Source organism: Gymnogyps californianus, chromosome 2 (genome assembly GCF_018139145.2).
Source record: "Gymnogyps californianus isolate 813 chromosome 2, ASM1813914v2, whole genome shotgun sequence".
Taxonomy (NCBI): Eukaryota; Metazoa; Chordata; class Aves; order Accipitriformes; family Cathartidae; genus Gymnogyps; species Gymnogyps californianus.
The window spans coordinates 25695850-25710434 of record NC_059472.1 but is presented as its reverse complement, the minus strand read 5'-3'; the positions used below and the strand labels follow the sequence as shown (position 1 = coordinate 25710434).

Sequence of the window (14585 nt, the reverse complement as noted above, 5' to 3'; positions counted from 1 at the left end):
AAGTGGTAATGTGTTTTTTGTCTCCGTCCTGTTCACCTACAGCACTTCTGCATGCTGATCAGGAAACGCAGCAGTTGGCAGAGATGTCTAACACTACTTAGACCACACATTGTCACTTGATCAGCAATGCAAACTGACTCCCAGAGAAACTTCTATACTAGAGCAAGCATTCTGAGATACTCAATACTTGTACCTACCACAGCTCAATGGGGTGCTCAGGCATTTGGATTTTGACCAACCTGTAACATAAAAGAACAGACTGACAATTTTTAATATGCCATTTTTTTATTGAGAGTTAAGATCATGTCTCCCCACGGTGCGCAGAATGCGCTATGAAAACAAAATACAGAAGATCGCTTTAGTAAATACACACTGGTTAAGTAATGCTACTTTTTGGCAAAGTGCTGTATTTTGTCGGTTTTCAGCTTGTGTTAAACTATTAAAAATAAGAGCCAGACATTCTTCCATATCAAAAGGACTGCTACAAATAGAGAAGTGGCTCTGGAGAGAAGCTGCCATATATGCATAGACTGATGTACAGTATTAATCCTAACTGAAATGTCCCTTTTGAATCTTCAAGTTTGCTGTGTAAAAGGCACAGTTTAAAATGCAAATCTGTCTATTGACCAATACATATGAAAATACAGTTTCAGCAAGATTCATGAATATCAATCAGTATGAGACAGTGCAAGGCCTCCACTTTTACAAGAACACACGCACACTTTAATACAATTCAAAAAACCATATAAAAAGCCACTCAGCTCACTATTACAACAGAAAACCAAAACAAATCTAATTGCCCAATAGCTCCAGGCACAAAACAGGGCTAGACCAACATAAATACGTAAAACAAATTAACAAAAAGCCATTGATGCAGTACTATCTCACACAATAAAATGGTTTCCAATATTACAAATTGAGAAGCACAGCTTTGTGCAACAAAATAGTTTATATCCTGAAAGATATAGGTTTTCATCACCAGAAAGTCATCTAGTAATGTAGTATAAAAAGATCAGTATCTCCCAATTCTAGGAGCAGTCTAAAGTTGCATTTACTTGCCTACTGAGAAGAACAGACCAAGGCTCTCATTGTAATGCCTGGGAGCCCTATACTCTCAACTCCATCTCCCTGTTAAGAGTTAAAGGATTACGTACTCCTTCCAACATGGGGAGGTGGAGACTCCATCTTCCTTCATTTCACTTTAAGAAAATTAAAGCTGAAGGAAAGTAGTTACTTTTATATAAAGAAAGATACAGGAAAGCAAAGAATTTTCCTGAGCTAGAAAGTTGGCAGTGAGGAAAAGGAAGTTTAAGCCGGGTAAAAAGTTGGAGTGATAAAGGTAGATAATCTGAGGCAAGTAAGAGTATTCGTGAACAGATGAGAGATTGGTGAAGCTACAGCTATTTTCAGGTAAACCAGAGTATTTGGACCACAAAAGAATTGTTGTATGGACATGGGCACATACTGCTGAAGAGAGTAGTAACAAAATCTGTTTTGGAAACTCATGATGTGACCAATTTTGTTTTCTTTCACTGTCCATGTGAATTCAATGTGTCTTGAAAATTTAATACATTTAACTATTTATCAACATCCCTTTGCAACAATCCTAACTAATCCCAGTGAAGCAGCAGATTTGCAGTGAAACAGAGGTTATAAATGTGTTTCCTGTACACTAAGTATGTTCCACAACAATTCCAGCTGCAGAATGTGCAACAGTACCACTACATCAAGGTCAATCCAAATTGTTGGGGTTTTGCTTCAGTGAAATTGAAGCATTTGGCTGAATTTAAAATACTTCATAGGTCTGGAATAATTCACATTATTGATCTTGCCTAATTTCAAAGACTCCTCACATGACTCCTTATACTACCTTCTGTATAAGGACTACTGGAAGACATGGTTGAATGTAACGTTAACACTTTAATACCCTAGGCACTAAACACAAGGAAAAAACAGTAAGTCACATTAAGCACTGACAGAAAGGGGGATAAACTTACTTATATTTCTCCTCTTTCAGTGCAGATTTCCACTTCCTCACCTCCACAGCCATTTAATCTACTTCCCAGACTGATCTATCAGGGTTCGGCATGCCATGTGGCTGCTGTGTAATACACACTCTCTGTTAACAGGTGAGCTTTACTTTTTTCTTTTAGTGCCTGCCAACTTCCAAGACATCTTGCACAGTGTTCTTAAGAAAACTACTTGTTAGTTTTGAATGGCTTTTCTTTCCTGTTGGCCCAGGGAATTACTATCCAGTCCTGCCCCCAATGGGCTAGGAGAACAACCACTGCCAATTTATCTTAATTTTTTATACACCCTGTTATCACTATGTTTAGTTCTGTAAGACTTTCAGCAACCTCTTCTCCCTGCCACACACTGCCCTTCATTTCCAGTCACAATTAACTCAGACTTCATTTTCATAGTGAGAAAGAGAGAAAGTTAGGAGAACTTCTAATAAAACCTTCCTTCTAGCTACTTTTGAGCTACTCTCAGTCTGTAAATATGAGACAATCTAACAGCAATTAGCAGCTCAGAAATAACTATCCATCAGCCTGACTTCTTTAAAGAGCATCAGCTACTGATGGGATTAAAAGAACAGTTGATCCACCATCTCTTTCCTTTAACTAGATTAGAGATTAAATGAAATAGGGTACGGGAAATACATCTTTCAAAGACAGAAAGAGAAAGAGTTAGAGAAAGGGAGTAAGAACTTGAACTGTACCAAGTAAAACCCAGTTCAGCTCTCTGGGTTGTGCATCTGCACTTAATCCATAGGTCCACTTTTCCTTCCACTCCACTGAGGTACTACATCTGTAACACCAGTGCCATATCATACTGCAACAATATTGGGGGGGACGTTTAACCCTCTTCCAATACCCATATCAAGTACCCAACACACCTACACAGACTCCACTAACACAAGTAGGTACTAGGCAATTTAGATTAGATGTCCATCTTGTAACAGTTCAGCATAGCTATGTAATATCCACCGGCAGCTATAGTATTTCCTTGTTAGAAAGTAATCATATATGCTTAATACAGACAGATACACAAGCTGTCAAGTGCTGGTCATTAAAGCATACTGCTAACCTCAAATTTTCTAACTCCACTTTGATTAATGCAAAATGTAACTGATTTCCATCTCAGTTAAGTTCTTTAAAATACCAACTAAGAACCCATCTATACATCATAGTTCGTAAAACAGCACACAAACTATCGTACTGATAGGCTTCCAAGACATTGATATTTAACATCAACATCTAGGACTTGCTGCAAGATGTTCAGAGATTTATGTGTCATTTCAAAAGAATGCAACACTAGTTACGATTGTGTTTGAGGGATTGACGATCAGCTTCAGATTGACCACACTTACCTACGCATGAAAACAAGAGCAACCTAAAAAACAATTAGACCATAGATTAAAACCACAAGAGCCATCAGTAATTGAACTGACGCTGGCAAGGCTGGTGAACAAACAGTCCGTTGTGCTTGATTTGCCGAGAGTGGCAATCCCTGGTAAGGTTTTGGCGACGCAGACCGTTTCTGTTGAGATAGTGCCTTTCATTATGTTCTTTTATCCAGTGGGTAGGACGAAAGCTCTTGTTTTTTTCCAGAAAAGTTGAATGAGTAGCAAGAGCTGTGACGTAGCAGTGAACATGCTGCCCCGTTTCATTTCGGGCCTCCAGTCTAGGAATGTAACAAGCAGATATCAGTCATTACTGAGGTGCATTGGAAAGACACGCAAAGTATAAAGGGCAGAACATGGACATCAACATCCAGCATTTCAAAAGGGCACCCTTATTCTACTGGACAGAGATTTGGGCTGAGGTGAGGTCAAGCCAGTTTAGGAAAACCACACTGGTAAGTGATGTGTAGTGCTGCGAACTCATTTTTTTGTGTGAGGGCACCACAACAGCCTTTGGACTTTTGCTGTCTTATACTATTGCACCCTTCCTTTCCCACCCCACCTCCCTAAGCCCAAGATGCAATATAGATCAGAAATACAAGGCAATATGTGTCACATTGCTCCAGCTTTAGAAGACTTGGAGTTATCCACTAGGCAAAATTTGGTTTAAAATCATCTTGAACATAGGTGGTTCAGTCTGAAAACAGAAGCACACTAATGACAGTGTGTTTGGATTGCCAGCCACACAAGTAAATCCAAACAATGCTCATGCAGAGGAATGGGAAAGATAGACCAGTTGTGATGCACACGGGAAAAAAAAAACAACTTAGAAGGATTGTTCCTCAATCAGCCGTCTAGATTTCATGAGCAGAGAGTCAGCAGTTTTGCCAAACCCTTACTCCATCATGCACTAGTGAAAAACAAACCAGCAGCCTATGCAAGCAGGGACTGACATATTGAAAAAGGACTTCCCTACTTGACAGGACAATCACTGGTGTTTCCTGAAACTTCCAACATAAAGCTAAGAATAGCCTGGCAGTTTTAAAAGCAAAGCAAATCCCAAATCTTAGTGCCACAGCTGGTGTGAAACCAGTGGCACCAGAGCTGCTTGCCTTCTCTCTCCCCACCCAGGACCCAAAGACTAGCTGTCAACTCAGTGGTGCCCAGGAAAGATGTCTGCAAGACCAGAAGCTTGCTCAGGCATGAGGAAGAGGTCTCTTGGGAAGTCTGTTTTTCAGCACTAGCATGACTCTATAATAAAGCCTCTTCTGGAAGAGCTTAACTTGCATTTATTGTATGATGTCTCCGTAGACGTAAGTCTGGTCTGCCGTGCCCATGGTATGCCCTTGTATCCTTGCTCTTGGGGGGCTGCAAGTGCCTGGCACAGAAGTGAGCTCTTCTGCCTCCCCCAACTCCACACTGGAGCAAAATACTCCCTGTCAGCAAGGGACTACCCCCTCCCTTCTACTTTTTTCTTTTAAATATCCAAAACCACTTGTTTTTGGCTCCTTGGGTAGCTTGATATGACTGACTGAAGCCTACAGACTCCAGAATAGCCATGTGTGACATGCTGGTTTTCCCCTGTTCATTCACTGGATATTGTCCTAAACCTAGTATTTGAAATATGAAGCAAGAAATAAGTGAGTAACACAGCACAAATCAATTCAGTGCCTTGTAAATACTTTCTACGCAGATTACACCAGTTTAATTTACATGAAGGTGCCTGCAAATATGGGTCTACTGTTTTCTATACGGGGCGATCCCTTAACACGTTCTCTAGTGTTGGAGGTAGAACTCCAAATGAAGCCTTTCTGGGGAAAGCCGTAAGGAGCTAGGAAGCCACACTACACTTATTAGAACCCGCATTTCCTAAGCATGCCCTTGCTGCCTGTCGTTAGCTAACAAAGGGCATCAACTGCTAATACAAAGTGTTGTGGTTTGTTATGGAAAAATATGACTAACCTGACAAAGAGGAGGAAGTTTATACAACATTCTTTTGCTCTGAAAGGAATTTAAAAGGAGCAAATAGACTTCCTTGGCAAAAGGAGAAAAACTGGTTTAAAACTGCTGGTTGAAGATATTTAAGCTTTTTCCCCTCTTAAATACCCTTCCAGCACTGGTTTGCAAACCAACACTCTTCTACTTGTCATCTTAAAGTGAAACTGGGATAGCAGAGGTGGTTTCAATTAGCTAAAAGGCCACGTACTCTTCCGAAATGTAGCATTTTGGTATCTTGGTGGTTGCCTTTGGCAGCCTGGCACTAGTGAGCCCCAGGAACCGAGAACAGGGCTGATGCGCCTCCATCAATATTGTCAAAATGTAGTTTTACAGGGGCTGTGTCTAAAGCCAGACTGCTGCTACATACATTTGCTGCTGCGCCCCCGGCATCTATTTTGCTAGAAAGCATAAGTGTCCTGCTAGTTGTGCTATAGAGCCAGACCTCACAAGAAACATTAAAGACTTCAGACCCCACCCCAATTAATATTTAAGTAATTTTTCTGCACTTAGCTTTTTGGCTTGTTAAAGCAGATTTAGTTAGGCTTGATTAAGTATCATCATTTGGCACAAAGGTTAGTCCTAAAACCAGTATTGTTTTGGCAGACAAGGCTCTAGAGGAAGCAGTGTTGCTAGCAGCCTGATCAAACAAAAAGCATTGTCCCAAAACAGCAGTACTTACTGTGCCAGTGTGCCTTAAGCAGCTTTTCTTGGCCCTACAATGTTAAATGGCCAGCCATTAAACCACTAGAGACTTCAAAACAGCTTTTGAAACTTAGTGCATTATCAGTGTAATTGATATTCCCAGTTTCTGTAGTCTACCTCAGCTTTAGACTTAAGTCTCCTCCCAGTTCTGCCACCCAAAATAACATATACAAAAGTCTAGATCCTCTGACGAAGCAACAGCACAGAATTCAGTGTGCAGAAACTTCATCACACACCAGTTGAAGATCATCACACCTTTAGCTTCCCCACACATTAAAGGCAGCTTAACTGTACTGCATAATATAAGACAGGATTCTTCTCCAGAAGAATTTATACCAGTATCCCCAGTTCAAGTGACTGAGAAGTCAGTATCCAACTTTGTGTGTTACTATCCACTGCAAACTGGTATTTTAGATAAACTGGTCTACTGTCTTTCACTAGGGCACGCCTCGCAGCCTACAGTTCTCTTGCAGATTCCTTCATACCCTCATTTTAAAGGTGCTGTGTGCTCATAGCTTCCCCCAGATTTAAGTTAAGCTAGACCCTTGATGCTTAACATCACAAACTGCTCTCCCCAAATAATTATACAAATCCTCCACTCTAAGATTAATGGTATCAGCACAATACTTCAAGATTATACAGCAGCATGTCATCTCAAAGTCACCTGTTTCTTTGAACCAAGAACTTTAAATACGGCAAGGAGCTGATCAGAAAAGTCAATGGGCATCTACCACTACACTCATTTTTCCTGTATAACAAAGCTTAGTATACTATGATTTTTTAATTTTTTTTTTGCTTCTAAGGGTAAGCACCAGATGGGATGAAAAGTCAGTCTTTGTTATTAACCAGGATTCACAAGACACCGAATTATTTCCAAATCAATGAACACATGGGCAAGCGTGGAGTCATAATGGCAAAGAAATACTCTATTTGTATACATCTATGTATACTATACTTGTACAGCTGTATATACTGGACAGTTAACACCAAAGAAGCAGTCCATGGCAAACACGCCTGTGCAATAATACCACATGGCCAGATCCTTAGGACCCAAAACCAAAAAGCAGAACTTCTTACCTTACTAAAAGTAGAAGTTTGCAGCACAAATTTTTACCTCAAGGGGAGTAAGTTTTGTGGAATATTTCAGTTTGCTTTTGTTCCACAAGCCACCTGTGGAAAAATTTAATCCTGTCCTGTCCTAACCTATCACTAGGTTGAGGAACAAAAAAAATACCAAAACAGACTTCCCTGTCAGGATAATTAAAGTAATATTTTTCATCTCACGAGGTAACTGAAAGGGTACTGACTCACAGTTATGAAAAAACACACATAGCTATGAAGGGGGCAAAGTGCTTTCAAATTTGTGTTACCAGCTATACAGTTAACTGCCGCCAGTTTCAACAGGACCAGAGTATATTCTGCATGGGAATAATTAGGCTCCATAAATATTTATTGCAGTGTCAAAATAGCATACCCAACTGTTTCCTGACACAGTCATCTTGTATAACATTTTTCTAAGCAGGCAGGCAGCCCTGACCACCCTACCCACCTTGTGTAGTATTCATGCTTATTCACTTGCTCTGAAATAAGCTGGAAAATTCAGTATTAAGTGTCTACGCTGATCAAGTAGAAACCAGATATTTTCAGCAACAGAGCTCCTTGACAAGAGAAGTCAGACGTACCTGGGACTACCTGGGCTGTGAAACTCCTCATCTCCACATCCCGTCTCGTTAAGGCTGTGACAGGTATTGTGGACAGCATACACAGACATGCTGGGATGCTCTATTAGGAGGTTCTCCATCGGACTGGTTTCCACTTTGATAGTGGTTAATCCACCTGCAGTAAAACATGGAGGAGGGGTAATAAACCAGCTCTCCTCCATGGGACACGACTCAAACTGGATGAAGCAAGACTCGCTGGCCTCTGGCAAGTGTTCCAAGGGAGACGGTAAACAAGAGAAGACGGGCGAGCTGTCTGCAGCCGATGCTTCAGCGATGTCCGCTTCCTCTGTGGAGCAATTAGTGCAAGTGTCTGCTGCAGGTGGCCATTAGTCAGTGGAAAGGAACCCATGGATGTTCGTGATTCCAGAAGGTCAAAAACAACAAGGTTGCATGTAGCCAGAAACGGAATATAAAAGAGACAAAGAAACAGAAATAAACACCTATTAGCATCTACACAAATTTTTATTTTTTTAAAAGCAAGGGGAGGAGAAAAGGAAGTTCCCTGATAAGCCATGCTAGACACGTAAAACCACTGTTATCAGTAAAGCAATACAATTGCGTAATAAGTCAAATATATTTTATCTGTACAAGCAGTTCTGCTGAAGCTTGTGTCAGGCTTATAAACCTGACGTCATTTTTCTCATCAGTTTACATAACATGTTTTGGTACATTTGTTTGGAAGACACCCTACACTCTAATCCACACTGGTTTTGCTTAGGTAAAGTTCCTCCCAAGCTACTGGTTTCTTCACATGGAAGTAAGACAAGTAAGAGCCAGAGCAGGACAAAGGCAGAGCTTATGTTTGACAGACGTCTTACCTATAAAGTCAACCAGAATCCACTCGTCGTCTTCTTTCTCACTGAACTCTGGCTCTTGGCTGGACAAGCTATCAATCTCTCCCATGAGCATGTTATTTAACCTCTGGAACATTACTAAGGCAGGAACAAGACTTTGGCTGGTAGGTCTTTATATCGAAGGTTCAAGGCACAGCTCACACTGTACTAGCAGAGTGGCATAGACTGGAGATTAAAGTGCATAGATGCTTTATCAGCTTAGGTATGGGACATGCAGAGGCATGACTGGTAAACAGTTTATGCAAAACCTGCAAAAAAATGATGACAAGGGTCTTACCAACAAAGCAACAGGTAACATCCCTAGGGAAAAAATTAAAAACCCTCTTGTTAGTGCAGTCTGAGGTACCAGTGAACATTTTTCCCTAAGAGGAGAGGCAGCTTCACTGGCGTTTACCATTCCCTCCCAGCTAAATACATAGAGAAAAAGCCTAGGTCTCTCCTTGGAGCTGAGCACTTTCCTCTCGATCCTCCTCCCGGTGCAAAGGTCTGTTCAGCTGTTGGTTCCCACCTCCTCCTATGGGAGGAGAAGACTCTTGCACAGGAGTCTTGTGCCTACACTCACCGAGGTGCTGCCCCAGCTCCCTGCCTGTCTTCCTCCTGGTCAGAGAGAGATGTGAAGGGTAAGTGCATGTTTTCTGCTCCAGAAAACACATCTCTGCTGACACAGCCTCACACCTCTCCCAGAGACTCCTGTGAGGGCTCCCAGGGATGCCCAAGGCAGTGTTTCTTCTCTCTCCCATCACACACAGTTCAGGGTGACTGCCTACAAGTTAGCACAGTAGGAAGGCACGTCCCACCTTCAGGTTCAAAGTGCACTACATAGTTACTGGTGGGATCATTTTCACAGCAAGTGCCCAACTAGTCATGCATGGTAAGTCTACGTAACAAGGAAAAGTAACTCGTATACTTAATTAAAACCAATGTTTATTTTTCAATACACTTCCCTAAATCTACATGTAACTAGTCACCATAAGCCTGAACTCTACATTTGGCAGTTAAAATGAAAAATCCCATTAGTGCCAAGAAGCTGAATGTTCAACCACCTCAGATGAGCATGCTTACAGCCTTTGAATATTTATGTATGAGCCAATAAATAGATGCCATTGAAGCAGCTGAAAAAGTAAAGACTATATGTGAAAAATAGTCAATTTAATCACAAGTTAATTTCACCATTGTAACACTTGAATTATCACAGCATGTCAGAATTATTACAGATTAAATACCTGTTTCATAAGTAAACAGGGAAGATGATATGCATGTAAGAGGGTATGAGTGCCTGCATTCAAAAAGAGAAAGGGAGTAAGACACAATACACCAGACAAACCCAGCCATTAAAAGAAGATACAACCCATAAAGAATATTATTTAAGGCCAGTATACCCTGCTTCATCCTATAACTCTCAGGCCACAATAAAGGGTCATTTTGGCCTCTTATGTCATCTTACCCCAGGACACCACACTCCATCACCTACTTGTTCAATGCAAGGACAAGCACCTGCTCCATACAGTACTGCTCCTATAGACATTTATGCAGTTACCTCCTTATTCAACAGCACAAAAGGATAGGATTAGAATTTAAAGTAGTCTTCATAAGCAATATGAAAAGGTACAGTGTAACTCAAGAAGTTATGCGCTCTAGTTCTTCGACAGGAACTATCAGCTGCAGGAAAATACAAGACTAGGAACAACTGGCTCAGATGCACTAGTGATAAAAGGCTGTTTTTTTAGGACCACACATGAAAATGAAACATCTGGGCTTTCTTTAGAGAGCTACAAGAATGATCAGAAGTCTAAAGAAAAATGATAAAATTAAAAAATGGAAAGGATTGCTTAACAGAGGGAAGGAAAAAATGACAACAGTAGTCACTTATGTGAAGAAAAAGGCAAACATTTATGCCCTTCTACATTCACAGCAAGCAGAAATGGCAGAAGTGGCTTTTAACTGCAGTAAAGTTCAATTTTCAGTGGTTACTAGCAGGAAACACGTTTAACCATTAAGGTCACTGAGCCCTGGATGGGTTACCTAAAGAAACGCCAAATGCCCACAGTGTTCCTAAGCATCTTCTTGACAAAGTTTGAGCACTTCAATTATCAACAGAGCTTGCCACAGATAAGGAAATGGACTCTAAGTGAAAGCTTGAAGTCTGTAGCTTTCCAGTTATCTTCCAGATCCATCCCTAGCCCTCTTCTAGCACAGGGCCTAGGAACAAAAGAGTTCAGTTTTTCTTTAGGCCAACTAGCAAGCCATAGGGTAATTGCTGATCAGCACTGGCTCTCCCTGTATTCCCACATGCATGCATTGCCTCTTTCCTAGATCAAGACTGGAAGCACCTTCAGGCAGAGGCTGTCTTTTTGTTCTGTGCATAGGGTGGAGCAAGATGAGAGCTCACACTCCTATATTAAGGCTCCACAGGCATCGACAGCAACATCAAATAATTAATCTCTAACAAGCAAGCAAGAGATCAATGTTTCTGAGAATGTAAGCTGAACAAACTACAGCTTCCGACCCATAAATGTCTTTCTGTAGATCAAAAGCAGTTTGATCCATTTTCCCCTTCTCCCACACCAAGGAGGATCCAAAAAAACATCTGAATCATTTAGAAACCAGTTGAAGTTTTGACATCCTTTTGGACAAGTGCCTTTAAAAATACTACACTTGCAGGCTATTGTGCAAGTCAGATGGGGACCAAGAAGTAACGCTGTTATCAAGGGCCATCGTTAGGGGAGGCAAATGAGACAGAGACTGAAAGAGAGGTACTCTAGTTCTTAGACAGGAACTATCAGCTGCAAGAAAAGACAAGACTAGGAACAACTGACTCAGCTACAGCAGTGATTAAGAGGCTGTTACAGATAACACATCCAATGCATGCCAACAATATTGTATTGTTGCATGAGAACCCCCTTTTTTCTTCTTTCTATCCTAGCAGAGAAGATGGGGTGCATGCTAGGCAAAAAAAAAACCCTCCCAAATCACTTCTGCAGTTCTCTCTTAGAGCTTGGCTGCTGATGTTCCCGTGCCCTCAGCTCGCAACCTTTTAATTACCACCAGGAGGCTCCAAAAAGCCGCTTTCAGCGGAGCCGGCGGGTGACCCGGCAGAGCCCGCAGCAGCTGCGCACCTTCCCGGCTGCGCTCCGGAGCCCAGCCCCGCCGCTGGGCGGCGGCGGGGGGGGACGGACGGACGGACGACGTGACTACCGGCTGCCCGACAGCCGAGAAAACGGCAAAAACCCTCCCGGCCTCGGCGTTTTCCGAGGAGAGAGAAGCCGGGACGGACGCACGGGGAGACGGGAACCCCGCTACTGCTGCTTTTCACCGCCTCGCCCGGGCGCTTCAGACCACAGGACACCATTACACCCCGCCGCCGACACGAGCCGGGACACCGGCAGCGTGCTTTCACCCCAGCCCGGCAAAGCAACCCTCACCTGAACCGCGCTGCTCCCGGACCCGCGACCGCGCCGCCGCCGCGCACCCGCGGAGCCCTTTGTTGCTATAACCGCGGCGCGCAGCTGACGGCCCGGCCGCCCCGGCCCCGCCCCTCCCCGCCCCTCCGCCAATGGGCGCCGGCGGCGGCTGTCGCTAACGCACGTGACGAGCGGGCAGGGACGCTGCAGGGGGAGCGGCGGGGCGGGGCGGGCGCGGGGGCGGGGCGGGGCCGGATGGCCCCGCCCCGCCCCCGCGCCCGCCCCGCCCCGCCCCCCCCCCGCCTTACCGGAGCCGGTGGCTGCGGATAAATTTGCTAAGTTTGGGGAAATAAAGTGCTGAACGCAGCGTGGGTGGGGAGGTGGGTGGGTGTGAAACTCCGTTAAGGTGGTAGTTATATGGTTAACTTGGAAAGCAGGTGGTTAGGAACAGAGGTAATCAAGTATACAAAACCTTAATTAATAATGTAATTAAATATGCAAATTAATTATTTATTAAACATGCGTGTTTATTTAGGAATTAAATATGCACAAGCTTGACTTATAGAGTGGTTTGGGTCAAGAGGGGTCTTCAAAGAGCATCTAGTCCAATCCTTCTGCCATGGGCAGGGACGTCTTGCACTAGACCAGGTTGCTCAAAGCCCCGTCCAACCTGGCCTTGAACACTTCCAGGGATGGGGCATCCACAGCTGATCTGGGCAACCTGGTCCAGGGGCTCACCACCCTCATCGTAAAAAACTTCTTCCTTATATCCAATCTAAATCTACCCTCTTTTGGTTAAAAACTATTGCCCCTTGCCCTGTTGCTACTGTCACTTGGCAAAAAGTCTCTCTCTGTCTTTCTTATAAGCCCCCTTTCAGTATTGAAAGGCCACAATAAGGTGTCCCCGGAGCCTTCTCTTCTCCAGGCTGAACAACACCAACTCCCCAACCTTTCCTCATAGGAGAGATGTTCCATCCCTCTGATCATTTTTGTGGCCCTCCTCTGGACCCGCTCCAACAGGTCCATGTCCTTCTTGCACTGGGGACCCCAGAGCTGGATGCAGGAGTCCAGGTGGGATCTCACAGGAGCAGAGTAGAGGCTAATAACAATTATTAGGCTGAAGCACCCTAGCTGCGCTGTAAAGTTTCCAAGTCACACATCTGAAGCCCTAGAAAACTTGTGCGTTATGTCATTTACCCCATCCACTCCCTGTTTTTCTTTAAGGAAAAAAACAGAAGAGGCGACGAACACAAATGCAGTGCTCTTCTGAGAGATGAGCAGCTAAAAGGAAAGGAATTTCCAGGCGGTGAAGTTACAGTCCAGGAGACCTGGCGTAGCTGTGCTGCACACCTTCAGTCACTTAATATAACTCTGAATATGTCAGAATGTTAATAGTCGCTTCAGACTGCAGTGAATGCCGGCCGGGCAAATATCTGTGTCCTTTGGAAGATGTTGGAAGATGCTGGGTGATGTGTAGCCAAACAGTGTTTTACATGCAACACATCTTAACAATTCGGGATTTTTCATGGTTTCAGTAGTGTTGAGTAACTTGATTTGTAGCAAGCAATAATAACATTTTCTACTAAAATACAGGGTGTGCAACATGAGTGTGTTACAGTTGCTGGAGTCCAGATAAACTTCTTGATCTTTTAACCTCAGTGTTTAATAATATCTTTTTTGTACACTCTCTCTTTTTTTTTTTCTTCTTCTTATAAGTACAAAGCTTTTCTATGTAAAACAAAATGGAGAAAGTAAATTTTGGAAAAACGCTGCAAAATGTCTTCCTGTGGCTGGGAATGGGCTGTGTAATTTGACTGACAAACTGCCTAGCTGTACGATCTGCAATATTTTTGCAAAAATTTCAAATGTCTGGTATTTGATGATACTTTTCTAGGCTGAACTAACCCTTCCTGGATTATGAGATCAACTTTATTTTTATAACATCGGCACTACCAAGGGGCGTAAACTGATTGTATGTTTGATTGAACTTTCAGTTTATAAGTTGAAGCAACTTGTGAAAAAGCCTACAAAGTCTCTTTGATTTTCAATGATAGTGGCTCCAAGACCGAAGGGGGGAGGGGATATGGCAGAAGCAGCGCGTGTCTGCGAATTCAAGATAGGCGAGACAGAAAATTAAATTTACAGAATTAATGCCCCAAAGGATTTATCTGTATTGCAAAATTACATTGTGTTAGAACATATTAATTAAGGCGATACAAAGCACTTAGTGTAGACAAGAACTGTCATGTTTGGCAGCTGGGTTACCTTGGGTCAACAACAACAAAAAATGTTAAACATAGTAGTCTTTGTTTATATTGACTGTTACATTAAGCATTACGTGTTAATCAATTAACATAATGTATTTTTCCAGTATAGGCAAGCCCTAGGAAGGCTTGGGTTGTATTTGAGACACAGATTCCTAATGAAGTTAAAAGGCCAGTGTTTATATTTTTTAAAGCCCCCTGAGAACTAATTAAAGGGATAGAAGCTCTCCTCTTTCTGT

At 42.8% G+C, this 14585-nt stretch overlaps 1 protein-coding gene across 2 annotated transcripts; it reads right to left on the bottom strand.

The window, feature by feature from the left end:
• Positions 1–272: 272 nt before the first annotated feature.
• Positions 273–8926, bottom strand: TP53INP1 (tumor protein p53 inducible nuclear protein 1). 2 transcript variants are annotated; one of them, XM_050892526.1, is made up of 3 exons: positions 8646–8926; positions 7789–8140; positions 273–3687 (listed from the first exon to the last, which is right to left on the bottom strand). In XM_050892526.1, the coding sequence occupies exons 1-3, from the start codon at positions 8755–8757 to the stop codon at positions 3438–3440; spliced, it is 714 nt and encodes a 237-aa protein (XP_050748483.1). In that variant the 5' UTR covers positions 8758–8926; the 3' UTR covers positions 273–3437. The 2 variants fall into 2 exon arrangements, with proteins under 2 accessions (XP_050748483.1, XP_050748484.1); XM_050892527.1 differs by having other exon boundaries at positions 7789–8137.
• Between the last annotated feature and the right edge of the window lie 5659 nt (positions 8927–14585).